The following is a 14,208-nucleotide window of genomic DNA, read 5'->3' as shown; positions in this document are numbered from 1 at the left end:
AGAACCGCAACACAGACAGTGTTCTGAACACTCCCCACTCGTGCCTTGTCTCGTGACTACCCTGATAACTTTCCCATGTGTTTCCAGGATTTGTGAGCATCACTGTTTTCCTTTTTTCTTGTAGCCACACCTGACTGACCATTTTCATAAATAATACAAATCACTTTCATAGCTACTCCCTTTATTAAACGTCTGGAGGTTTGTACCATGCAGAAAATACAATCTTAACAATTCTGTGGAAAATTCACCTTTTTTTATTTTTAATTACAGTAGATTTACAATATTATATTAGTTTCAGGTGTACAGCACAGTGATTCAGTATTTTACAGATTATACTCTACCAAATGTTATACAATGATGACTATAATTCTTTATCTGATACAATATAAATTTGTTGCTGTTTTATAAATAAGTTTTTAATTTCTTAATCCCATATACATAATTTGTCCCATCACACTTCTGTCTCTCCTCTGATAACTATTAGTTTGTTTTCTGTACCTGTGTAGTTGCTAAGTCATGTCCAGCTCTTTGAGACCCCATGGACTGTAGCCTGCCAGGCTCCCCTGTCCATGGGATTCTCCAGGCAAGAATACTGGAGCGGGTTGCCATTTCCTCCTCCAGAGGGTCATCCTGACCCAGGATTGAACCCACATCTCCTGCATTGGCAGGCAGGTTCTTTATCAGTGAGCCACCAGTTAAACCCCTAAACCTGAGTTTTTTTGTTTTTTTTTTTTGCTTGTTTCTGTTTTGCATGTGTATTCTTTTGTATTGTTTTTAAGTTGCACATAAGAGATATCATACAGTATCATACAAGTCTCTTCTCCACTCTTGGCTGCCCTAAACCCAGTGCAATGCTGTGGCATGGAGGTGCTGGAACAGAGCATTACCAGGTAGATAACGGGATCATTCATTTACAGGAAAACCATGAATGCTGCTTTCCAGTGGATAGTCATGACCACTGAGCATGGAGTGCAGTGTATGAGCAAGACTCTTGAGGAGCGGGGCAGGGACAGAGGATGGATTAGGTATTCTTTGAGTTCCCAAAGCTGGGATGGAAGGGAAAGAGGATCACAGTGACCAGACTCCCCTTGTCCTGAAAACAGGCAACCTGATACTGAATCCCAAATATCTGTCCATTGCTGGGAGAGAAAACACACCCTCTGTGCCTCAAATCCCTCCCTAGAAATGGTCCATTTGCTGCCTGGTGACTGTAGTTATGTCCTCCCACGCTGTTACTATCCCAACTCTAACGCTAGTGCTCTCCTCATTAGCTGCATTCGTGAGGCCCCTTCTCCAGTGTGAACTCTCTGATAACCAAATAGATCTGATCTTACTATTAAGATTCCCCACATTCACTGCACTCAAAAGGCCTTTCTCCAGTGCGAATTCTCTGATGATTAAGAAGACTGGACTTATTAATAAAAGATTTCCTGCATTCACTGCACTCATAAAGTTTTTCTCAATGGTGAACTCTCTGATGATACTGAAGGCCATAGCTAGCAGTAAAAGATTTCCCACATTCACTGCACTCATAAGGTTTTTCTCCACTGTGAACTCTCTGGTGATACCGAAGGCTAGAGCTAGCAGTAAAAGATTTCCCACATTCACTGCACTCATAAGGTTTTTCTCCACTGTGAACTCTCTGGTGATACCGAAGGCCATAGCTAGCAGTAAAAGATTTCCCACATTCACTGCACTCATAAGGCCTTTCTCCATTGTGAACTCTCTGATGACGAAGAAGGCTCGAACTGCTAGTAAAACATTTTCCACATTCACTGCACTTATAAGGCCTTTCTTCAGTGTGAACTCTCTGATGATTGCGAAGACTCAACTTAACAATGAAAGATTTCCCACATTCACTGCACTCATGAGGCCTTTCTCCACTGTGAATTCTCTGATGATACCAAAGGCTAGAGCTAGCAGTAAAAGATTTCCCACATTCACTGCACTCATAGGGCTTTTCTCCAGTGTGGATTTTCCTACTGGAACTGAGGTGGTGCATTTGATTAAAGGATGTCTCATAGTCACTGCCTTTATACAGCTCTTCTCTGTTGTGAACTTTCTGATGATATCGGATGCCAGCCAGAGTTATAAAAGATTTCCCACATACATTACAGGTATAAGGCCTTTCTCCTTTGTGAATTCTCTGATGTCTATGGAAATTGGAGTTGTTGATAAAAGATTTCCCACATTCATTGCACTTATAAGGCCTTTCTCCAGTGTGAATTCTTTGATGTACATAGAAAGAGGATTGATGGGTAAAACATTTTCCACATTGAGTGCATTCATATGGCCTTTCTCCGGTATGAATTCTCTGATGTCCAATGAAACGGTTCTTATAGATAAAAGATTTATCACATTCCTTGCACTGATAAGGCCTTTCTCCAGTGTGGATTCGCCTATGAATCCTGAGATACTTTCTTTGGCCAAAGGATTTCCCACATTCAGTGCACTCAGAAGACCTTCCTCTAATGTGACCTTTCTGGTGCTGAACATGGTTACTTTGGTGAGTGCCGCCTGTGAACTCACAAGACTGTTCACTAGTGAGGATTCTCTCATCTTGAACAAGTATGTCTGTGCGGCTGGAAGCTTTCTTGCCTTCTCCCGAGCTCTGATGACTTTTTCCACTGTGAAAAACAACTTCACACTCCTTACTGTTGTTTTGTTGATTCCTGGTGTTTTTGGCCTGTGGCTGAACTCCCAGGTTGGCCACGAATTCCTTCCCAATCTCATTGTATGGGGAGAGACTTCCTGATGCATGAATTGTGCAGCTCTTCAAAAATGAGAGTTTCCCCATAATATATTGTAAAAGAGTCTCTCTCGTGTGCTGCTTTTGGTGCTGCTGAATGTCTGCAGTGAAACAGAACTGTTTTCCATGTGCCCCACATGTGTTTGCTTTCTGTCCACTATTTGTTCCCTGCTCTTCAGTCAAGTGCAAAATGTTTCTCAAGACCAGGATGCATATCTTACAGGGCTGGACCTTCTCAGCAGATGAATCTGTCCTGGGACTCCCAATCTGTGACACTCCTGCAGATTTGCTCTGTTCAAAAGGTGTCTCTTCATCCCCAACTCCAGGCCAAGAACCTGAAAACAATAGTGAAGTCCATATTGAGTTTAGTACAGGGAAATGCCACCGTTAAAACTGTACATTTGACACTTGAAAGAACAGGTCCACAAGACTGTGTTCAGGAAGTGGAGTTAGGGTCAGACTGAGGAAGCAGCTGCTCTGTGTTACAGGGCTTTAAGGTTACAGAACAGAGGAGGTCTCAGCAAACACAGGACACAAGGACTGGGTATGGAGCAAGGGTGAAATGCCTTTTCTACAGTTCACTCTTATCAATAGCTTCTGCCTGGACCACAACTGCTGGTGACCTTTTCTCTGCAGAACTGTATGTCCAGGCCTCAGAAAATCTGACTGGAACAGGTACCTGGTGTTTAAGGAATATTAAGGGATCCTCCTGTGTTTCAGGACATAAACAGTGTCAGAAAATACTCTGGAGGAAACACTGTGAAGACCAATGAAATAAATGGTTTAGAGAGGTGGTAGGAAATTAATCCCAGGCTGGAGTCAGAATAAAAATGAGAAGTAGGACTTCCCTGGTGCCACAGTGGGTAAGAATCCACCTGCCAATGGAGGGGACATGGATTCGAGGCTGGGTCTACAACGATTTCACATGCTGTGGAGCAACCAATACCATGCACAGCTACTGAGTCTGTGTGCTACAACTACTGAAGCTTGCAGGCCTAGAGCCCATGCTCTGCAATGAGAGAAGCTACCACAATGAGAAGCCCGCATACCACAACAAAGAGTAGCCCCCACTCGCCACAACTATAGAAAGCCCTTGCAAAGCAATGAAGATCCAACCAAAAATAAAATAAATGGATAAATAAATAATGAGAAGCAGAACAAAGTGTAAGTTGCTAGTGTCAAGAATGGAGAAAAGACTATAGAAATGACTTGTGGCCACTGGCAATCACACTAAAAGCACTAGTCAAACATGATAGGTTCCTGGAATGACTTGAACACACACCTGACATGAAGCTATCCCAGCTGCCATTCAACTTGGCCAGACTACCTGAGAGTGCTTTGTGCTGAGACCAGAGTCATGTCCATCCTGCGAATCATGAAGGACTGTCCACTCTCAGTTCAACAACTACATGGAAGGCAAATGATACAACTCTTAATAGAAGAGCAGGTCAGGTGAGTGGCCAACACCAGCCCAGAAGAACTCAGCACACAAAAAGGGACAATATTTAAACACTGCAAAAAGAAGCTCTGATGGAACCACGTGAAAGGATGTGCAGAAGATGGATACAAAATGTTAGGATTCCATCTCCTAGCCTTAACAATAACTGTGCTGACAGAATCCAATGGTAGCTCTTGGAACTCGAATCTATTGAAGATCTGCAGTTTCCCAAGTTAAATTTATTTTAGGCAAGTTCAGTTCTTAGCCTCTGGAGCTGTCCATTCCCCAACCCAAAGTCCCATGGCAGGCTACTATGTACATGTTTCTAGAGCAGACTGCACATACTTTTCATGAGCCAGCATGGAAATAAGGACCTAGTTAGTCCTCCAAATGTCAGTGCTCTATAGTCTGACTGCTGTTCCTGAATGTATGTGAGTAATACAGAGGTGTACACCCACTGCTGTAAATAGTACCACCGATACACAAATCTCCTCCCCCTCTGGCTGAAGATTTTAAGGGCCAGCATCTCACCTCCTGCTCTTCATTTTTCTGCTTTTCCCTTTTAAGAGTGAAACATTTGAGGACTAAGGCAATCAAAAGCAAACACTGGGCTTCCCTGGTGACTCAGTGGTGAAGAATCTGCCTGTCAATGCAGGAGACACAGGTTTAACCTCCTGTCTGGAAAGATCCCACATGTTTTGGAACAACTATGTGCATGTGCCACAACTACTGAGCCTGTGCTCTAGAGCCTGGGAGCCACAACTACCGAGCCCATGTGCCACAATTACTGAAGCTCACGTACCCTTGAGCCCATGCTCTGCAACAAAAGAAGCCAGAGCAATGAGAAGCCCATGCACTACTAGAGCATAGCCCCTGCTCACAACAACTAGAGAAAAGTATGTATCAACAAGGACCCCGCACAGACAATAAATGAATAATAATTAAAAATATCATAAAAGACAACCGCTTATATTGTGGAATTTAAGTCATGGTGCACCCCCAAGGAAAGGCACACTGAAAAGCCTGTCAGTTTACATCTCATATCAATATACAGGAAAGAGACACTCTAAAAACATCAAAAACAAAACAAAAAAATAAGTAAAATAAAATAAAAAAATAAAAACATCAAAAACAAGAACCCCCCACCCCACAAACCCTGGTTAATGGCAAGCACAGTATCTTCAGAGTTACAACCATAAGATGCCAATGTTCAGTTTTCAACAACAAAAACTCACAAGGCATACAAAGAAGGAAAGGACAATAACAATCAACAGCTGCTGTACCTTATGAAAAGGTACAAGAAGAATAGATGGTAACCATACTTAGTTGTTCACTCATGTCCAACTCTTTGCAACCCTATGTCCATGGGGATTCTCCAGGCAAGAATACTGGAGTGGGTTGCCACACTCTCCTCCAGGGAATCTTTTCAACCCAGGGATTGAACCCAGGTCTCCCACATTGCAGGTGGATTCTTTACTGCCTGGGCCACCAGTAGAGCCCATAGTGACTAGAAAAAGATTTGTCTGAAAAAAGATGCTCAAACTGGTAAACAAATGAACCAAAAGAAATTTTTAAAAGCTGCCTCAACAAAATGGAACTAACAATAAAAGATACAGCAAGTTGTTTTGCTTTGTTTTTTTGTTTTTGTTTTTTTTTTGATAGTAAGTATTTAAAGAAAAAAGAAATTTGGGAGCTGAAAAGTACAATTGCTGAAGTGAAAAAAAGAAATCACTAGAGAAATCCAATGCAGAAAAACATCCCAGATTTGAGGCAAGATATGAATGTAAACATCCAAGAACATAAATGAACTTCAAGCAGAATAAACGAGAAGACCCACATCATGGCACATTATAATCAAACTGCTGATACAGAGAATCTTGAAATCAGTGAGAGAAGTGACTCATCACAGACAAGGGGTCCCAAACAATATCATTAGCAGATTTCTTATGGGAAACCTGAGAAGACCAGAAGACAGTGGGCTGATATGTTCAGATGGCTGAAGGAAAAAAACCTGCCAACCAAGATTCTTTCAAAAATGAAGGACAAATTAGCATATTTAGGTAAATTAGAAATTAGTATATCTAGGTAAATAAAAGATGAGGAAGTTCAAGAAATGTTAAAGGGAGTCCTTCAGGTTGAACCGAAAAGACACTAATGAGTAAAATGATACAGATAAAGCTGTATAGAAGCAGAAAAAAAATTTTTTTTTGGCCTGCCAGCACGGCTCTCAGTATTTTAGTTCCAGACCATGGACTGAACCCAGGCCCATGGCAGTGAGACTGCAGAGTCCTAACCACTGGACCACTAGGGAATTCCCAGAAATTTTTTTAATGTTACTGATGGTAAACTGGTATAAATTAAAATTAGTATACTCTAGCTTTAGGATATTAAATGTAATCCCCATGGTAAATACAAAAAAATAAAGAAGTTTTATTATGCACACAAAGGAAATGAAAAGGGAATTAAGATATTTCACTACCCCCCCCCCCAAATCAACTAAATACAAAAGGAGAAAATAACAAAAAGTAAGGAATGACAAAGCTCCAAGGCGTATATAGAAAACAAAGAGCAAGATGAAAAAAATAACCTTTCATCAAAAACTGCTCTAAAGTGAATAGATTAACCTCTCAGAGCAAAACACAGACTGGCAGAATAGATTCAAAAAAACGATCCAGGAAACTCCCTGGCAGTCCAGTGGTTAGGATTCAGCAGTTTCACTGCTGAGGGCACGGGTTCAATCCCTGGTCACAGGAGGAAGAATTCACAGGCTGTGTGGCACAATCCAAGACGACAACAACAACTGTGTGCTGTCGACAAAACACAAGTTGAAACTGAAAGGTAGGTAAAGATATTTCATGCAAATAGTAACAAAAAGCACACAGGAGTAGCTATAAATCATACCAAACAATAAGGATTTTAAATCTAAAGACTACGAAGGACATATATTTTGGGAAGATTCAATGTAAGATGATGCAATAAGTATAAATAGTCACGCACTCAACAGTAGATCACTGAAATACATGAAGCAAAAACTGACAATCAAGAGGAGAAACAGACAGTTCTACCTTAATATTTGGAAATTTCCATACTCTACTCTGGATAGGAACAATAGATTTAATTAGATAAAGTTTATACCAACTATCCTCTCTAACCACAACAGAATGAAGATCCATAACATAACATATGGAAAACTGAAATATCTACAAAATTCTGGAAATAAATAGGTTCAAGAAAATAATCACAAGGGAAATCAGAGAATATTTAATAGACCAATGTAAACAAAACACCACATACTAAAACTACAGGATGCAGCAAAGGCAGTACTAAGGAGAACATTTACAGCAATAAATGCTTATATTAAAAAAATAAATATCATAATCTTTACAACTTGATGAACTCCAAAAAAAAACCCCACACACATTAAATAGACAAAGCATTCTGAAAAAGAAAATGATAAAGATCAGACAAATAAAATAGCCAGAACATTCTGTTCTTCTTAATAAGGTAACTGACAAGAAAAACAAGTGCTCAATTCCAGCCCTCTCTACACATGGCTGTCCCACCTAATGGGAGGAAAATAAATTGAAAGTAACTTGTGAAGTTCATAGTCCAGACACACAAGCTCATTAAAAGACTGATAAGTAAACATACTATGAATCCTTCCAGTACTGTGGAGGCTTCCCTTCTCCACATCTTACCAACACATGAATAAAGGCCTACTTATAGTGGTTCCTCTTACTCCATACATCATGCCAGTTATCAAGAAAAAATTACACAGCATACTAAATAGTGAAAAGCAATCTGAAGAGACAAAGGAAACTTCAAAACCAGAATCAGCTATCACAAAGATGTTGTAATTATCACACTGGAAATACGAAGCGAGTATGATATATATGCTGATTAATGTTTGGTAGAGTTGGGAGTTTGTGATGGACAAGAAGTCTGGCATGCTGCAGTCCACAGGGTCGCAAAGAGTTGGACATTTGAGAAATGGAAATTCAAAGAAAGAACTCAAAATTCTAGAAGTCAAAAAGACTATAACAGACATGAAGAATGAATACGATGCGCTTATTGATACACTGGACACAGCTGAGGAAAGCATCTCTGTGCTTGATGTGTAGAAACTTCCAAAACTGAAAAGCACAGAGAAAAATGAAAGAAAGAAATGCAAATCAAAACTACAATGAGGTACCACCTCACACCAGGCAGAATGCCATTATTAAGAAGTCTACAGGGGCTTCCCTGGTGGTCCAATGGCTAAGACTCCATGCTCCCTTGCTTACCAAAAAAAAAAAAAACCAGAAAAGAAAACTTCATGCTCTCAATGCAGGGGGCCCAGATCCTATCCCTGGTCAGGGAATTAAGATTCCACAAGCTCGAGATAAGAGTTTGCATGTAGCACCTAAAAGCTCCCAGGTGTCCCAATTAAGACCCAGAATAGCCAAATAAATACTTACATACACACATATTAAAAACAAAAGTCTACAAATAACAAATGCTGTTGGGCAGCCATTATGAAAAACAGTATAGATGTTCCTCAAAAAGTTAAAAGTAATGTTGCCATTATGATCCAGCAGTTTAACTCCTGGGCATATATCCAGTCAAAAATTTTAATTCAAAAAGATATAGACTCCTATGTTCACAGCAGTCAAGTCAGGCTCATGAGGATAAAAACAGAGAACACAAATTAATAATAACACAAACAAAAAATTCAAAATAAAACATCACTGCGGATACCATGGAGATTAAAAGAATAATAATGAAAAATATGAGTAATCTCTAACCCCATGAATTTGATCACCTAGATGCTGCTAAGCTGCTGCTAAGTCGCTTCAGTCGTGTCCGACTCTGCGCGACTGCAGCCCACTAGGCTCCCCCATCCCTGGGATTCTCCAGGCAAGAATACTGGAGTGGGTTGCCATTTCCTTCTCCATCTTGCATCTCCTAGATGCAAGGGATCAATTCCCTGAAAGATAGTCTACCAAAACCCACACAATAGATAATCTGAACAGGTCTGCGTCAATTAAAGAAAATGAATCAGGGGGCCGCACTGGGGTTCCAATGGTTAAGCTCTGTGCTTCCACTGCATGGGGCATGCATTCAATTCTTGGTCAGGGCCTAAGATTTTTCTTTTTTTTTTTTTTTAAGATTTTTCATGCTATGCAGTGTGGCCAAAATGAAAATTCTTCCAAACATGTAATGAGAGAATGTATTATACAATTCTCTACAATCTCTTTCAGAAGACAGAAACAAAGGAAACAGCTCCTAACTCATTATTTGAGGCCAGTATTACTTTAATACCAAACCAAAAACATTAAAAGAAAACTATAGAATTATATCTCTCATGAACACAGACACAAAAAATTTAACAACTTTTAAAAATCAATTAAAAAACTATATAAAAAGAATTATATACCATGACCAACTGGGCAATTGAAACTGGTTTAACATTTGAAAGTCAGTTAACATAACACCTATCAATACTTAAAATACATATTGATTGGTATCCAGTTATATAAGTTCTTATATTTTGGAATATTTACCCCTTAAATATATGGCTTGCAAATATTTTCTCCCATTAGGTAGGTTACCCTTTGATTTTGTTGATAGTTTCTTTTGCTGTTTAGAAGCTTTTTAATTAGGAAAAGATATACTCATTGGGAAGGAAGGAAAATTGTCGTCACTCTCAAATGACATGATCAGGTACGTTAGAAACCCCAAATATAGACACCCTGCCAAAAATATCCTAGAACAAAAGTAATTACAGGCCACTCTTGCCTTCTGAGATGGCCCACATTCTGGGTGTATCTCTCTAAATACGCCTTCTTTCACTAAAAAACAACAAAGTTTTCAGGATACAAAGTTACAATATAAAAACCAATCACTGACCTACATACCAGCCCCACAAAAAACTGAAATTTGAGGCTAAAAACTAAATACCATGTACATTAGTACAAAAAAAGAGAAAAAGTGATATTTAGTTATAAATCTACCAAGACATGTACAAAAGGCAAAAGCTTCAAACTGTTGGATTTGGGCCTGATTTCTTGTCTATGACAACAAAAGCCCAGGCAACAAAAGAATAAATGAGATCCTGAACCTTAAAAAAAAAAAAAGAACATTTTGTTTGTTTGTTTCATACCTTTAACTTAATGTCATCTGTCAATTATACCTCAAAAAGGTATAGGGGAAAAGGAAAAAACTGACCTATTGTACATCACAGGGAACTATAAACATAGTAAAAAGGCAACCACAGAGTACAACAAGGAATTAATATCCAGAATATATGGATGAAGTCTAGAACTCAACAACTAAAAAAAACCAATCTGATGAAAAAAATAGGAAAAGGACCTGAATAGATATTTTTGAAAGATATACACAGGAATTCCCTGACAGTAGAGTGGTTAAGACTCTACATATTCACAGCCATTAGGCCCAGGTTCAATCCCTGGTCGGAGAACTAAGATCCCAGAAGTCAACATGGCTTGGACCAAAAAAAAAAAAGATATACAAATGGCCAATAAGCACACCATAAGGGAAATGCAATGGAAATGGTAAAGATATACCACTACACATCCATTAGATGGTAGTCATCAAAAGACAAAAAATAAAGCTGCAGGCACGTATGTAGGAAAACTACATACATGTAGGAACCTCGGAAAAGGTTGTGGGAAGAATAGCTCACCGTCTGTTTAGTAGTGCCCATGTCACTGACAACACTCTTCTGTACAGACAGGCAAAATAAATATCAGATACATGGTAACCATGGTCCACATGTAAGAAAGACAGAGCTGTCCCTGGGGAAAAGAAGGCAGAGCCTAGCTCAAGAGGATAGAGGAGGGAGTGGGGCCTTACCCAGCATGCATACAAGTGCAAAGTTTTCCAACATGACATCAAGGTACAGTTGTATCTGAGCCTCATCAAGAAGACACCATTCTTCCTGGGAGAAGTACACGGCCACATCCTCAAAGGTCACATGGCTCTGGTGTAACAGGGACAAACAAAATCATGAACAGTCTCACACTTTCCATCTTCTCACACATCTCCTCTACTGTCCAACCTGATGGAGTCTCCTGATACCTGGGGAAGAAAAACTCCCTCCTCTGATCTGAACTTCCTGTTGCCTCTGGAACACACAGGCATTTAATTTCAAGCTGAAATTCTGCTCTTCCCTGTTGTTTATTCCCACCAGAAAAAAAAAGACCCCCACTTACCTTAACCAGCTTAGCCTTACCTCAAAGCACTTCAACATACTGGTATGGGTTTCAATGTTCCATAATTCCTCCATAGAACCAGTGTGCACTCACTACCCCAGGCACAGGGTTGCCAAGGTCCCCAAACCGAAATGTTGGGAGAATGGCAGGTTAAGAGCCCCAAGACCCTCCTCAAATACAGAAAATGTGTGCGTGAGAGTGTGAACAAGTAAGGGACTGGGACAACCTCCATTTACTAAATGTTCTTCTGCAGCTGTGGGAATCTGTGGGAACATGCAGACCACAGAGGAAAGTGACCAGGGCAGTGCTCCAAGGACTCAGGACTTGCCAGGGCAGCTGCCTGGTACCATAGCCCGATAACCTCAGGCTGACTGGCTAACATCTACTGCATGACTTCATCCTCACTACTACGTTTTATCAGCTGTGAGCTCTGAGAAGCCATACTTTCCATTGCTCAAGTCCTCATCAACCCCTACAGACTTTTCTTCCACTGAACAGGCCTTGGAGAGCTTTTATTTATTTATTTATTTATTTTGGAGAACTTTTAAAAGCCCACAGATCATATGCTTCCTTTACTCAAAACTCTCCAGCGTTCCCAGTGCCCTGAGAAGAAAGGTACAACCTCTCATCTGCCATTCCACGTGCAGCCTGGCCTCAAACTTTGTTTTTTGAAGAAACACGATGGACTCCAGGTTCCCCAATGTTCCTGGTTCAGTTGCATCTCCAAGCCTCACCCACACCACATTACACCTGTGGTCAGAAACAGGGACACCACCCCTGAAGGCCTCACTGCGGTTGGGCCAGGCACATGAGATAAAGTGTGAAAAATGGGACACTTCCTGCCATATAGGTAAACAAAAAAGATGCCACAGCGATCAGCGACTGCAGCCCTCCAGTGTGAGCCAGTGAGCCCTAGGAATTCAGGAAGGAGAATACTTGCCATTTAGCAGTCAGCAGACTACAGTCACTCCTATGCTGAGTCCCGAGAAACTCAGGATATGAAAACACAGGATACTGGCACCAGATAGCCGAGGTGCATATCAAAGGAGTTGTGGAGCCCTATATCGAGATGATAGGACAATATCTCCATGATTAGCCAAGCTCCAGGGCAACCATTGTCATGTTCATTCTGTTCCTAACCAGCCAGCTCCAGCCTCCATATGACATAATACACAGAATCCTGACTATTGACCTAACATCACCCCTCTCCACAGGAATTTTCTTTTCCTTGAGGCTATAAAAATAGTCGGCAAGCCCTTGAGCCACCCGCTGTTCTAACAGTCTCCTGGTGGCTCTCCCTGGTCAGTTAGGGAGTCCGCCCTCTGTCTTTGCAGCACCCCTTTCTACCTCTCCGCTTTGTTCTCAATAAATTCGCTCTAGTCTAAAATGCCTTATGTCTGGAAATTCTTTTTCAACTACAGCTCAGACTGCCACGACAGAAATGATTTCAGTGAGCCCAGACTCACATCTTTCCATACACAGAAAAGTGCTTAATTCCTTAACTTGGGTTATCTGACTTTCCTTAACAATAATCTATTGATGTTCAAACACCTGCCCTTTGTTGCAAAACTTATATATACGCTGGCTTTGTTAGGGGAAGCACACTGAAACCGCCTGCCCTGGCCAGGTACCATAGTAACTATTTGCATGCGTTGTTTTACAACAGGAGGTCCTGGTAAGGAACACTGGAACTAATAAGCCACCACCAACACAGAGAGTTCTGGAAAGGTAAAAAAGTGACACCAGGTGTCCCAACACCTTCCAGAATCATCCTCACTGGCATCCATCTTGGCTGAACAAGGTGTGCACCACCCGGAAGGACTCTTGAGTCAGAAAGATTGGCTAAAGACAACCAAAGCTAATCCCGTCCCCATAAAACTCCAGACTGCAACCCACGTGGCAGAGCAGTTCTCCTGGGTTCCCTTACCCTACTGCTGTCCGACCCAGAGCCCCTTCCCAGTAAAATCTCTTGCTTTGCCAGCACAAGTGTCTCCTCGAACAATTCACTTCCCAGTGTTAGAGCCCACTTTCGGGTCCTGGAGGGGGTCCCCCTTCCTGTAACAGTTTCTCCCTTCACCTCCCAGGGTTCCTTGAGATGTTTCTTGGGCTGGAAATCCTAAAAATCCCCACGGAATAAAACACAACTCAACTTCTGAGTTGCACGTTTTTTAAGGCCACAAACAACGTGAGCAGGAAGCTGCTCACCTGGGGTGTTCTCATTCCGGTGGGGAAACGGGCAGCGGAGAACCCAGAACTCACTGCACTTACCTGACCGGGGTCCTTCAGGGCAGGCACCGCCATCAGAGCTTCTTTCCACAGAGCGGTGCGGCGACCCTCCACTGGTCAGGTCGGACTTGGCGCGGACACACCCTGCAGGCGGCAGTGTCCCCAGCTCTTACGCCGTCCCCTATGCAGTGCCTTCGAAGACGCCCCTTGCGCTCTCTCGGCCTGCAACAGGCCTCCCGACACCGCACGCTCAAACCTTCCGTCCGGCTCCACAGACTTGAGAGGAATCAAAATGTCCGCCAGGAAGACACCTGAAGCCCCTCCCCGGAAACGCTCCTTTTCTGTATTTTCATTGGATAAACGTCACTGCTCCGTAGCGCAACACTTCTGGGTAATGTAGTTCTAAGGCCTCAAGGAAGCATGGTCCACACCTGAAACACTGGGGCAGAAAAAGCCAAGATGAATTGCCAGGAGAGCTGAGAAGTGACCTCTAGGGCTAGAGAAGGAATTCATCCTTCCTAAGGGAGAGGGGGGAACCATTAGAACATGTAGCCTTTTTGTCGTTAGGCACAGATTTGATT

General features: G+C 41.7%; 1 protein-coding gene across 1 annotated transcript; it reads right to left on the bottom strand.

Moving 5' to 3' along the window:
• Positions 1-234: 234 nt before the first annotated feature.
• Positions 235-13,892, bottom strand: LOC509810 (zinc finger protein LOC509810). The gene is given in 3 exon segments (NM_001077894.2): positions 235-3,084; positions 11,043-11,169; positions 13,670-13,892. Coding segments are annotated over 3 exon segments (1,785 nt in total). The 5' UTR covers positions 13,703-13,892; the 3' UTR covers positions 235-1,459.
• Between the last annotated feature and the right edge of the window lie 316 nt (positions 13,893-14,208).

The sequence above is a fragment of the Bos taurus genome, chromosome 18, assembly GCF_002263795.3.
Source record: "Bos taurus isolate L1 Dominette 01449 registration number 42190680 breed Hereford chromosome 18, ARS-UCD2.0, whole genome shotgun sequence".
NCBI classification, from domain to species: Eukaryota; Metazoa; Chordata; class Mammalia; order Artiodactyla; family Bovidae; genus Bos; species Bos taurus.
This window is presented reverse-complemented; position numbering and strand designations above follow the sequence as displayed.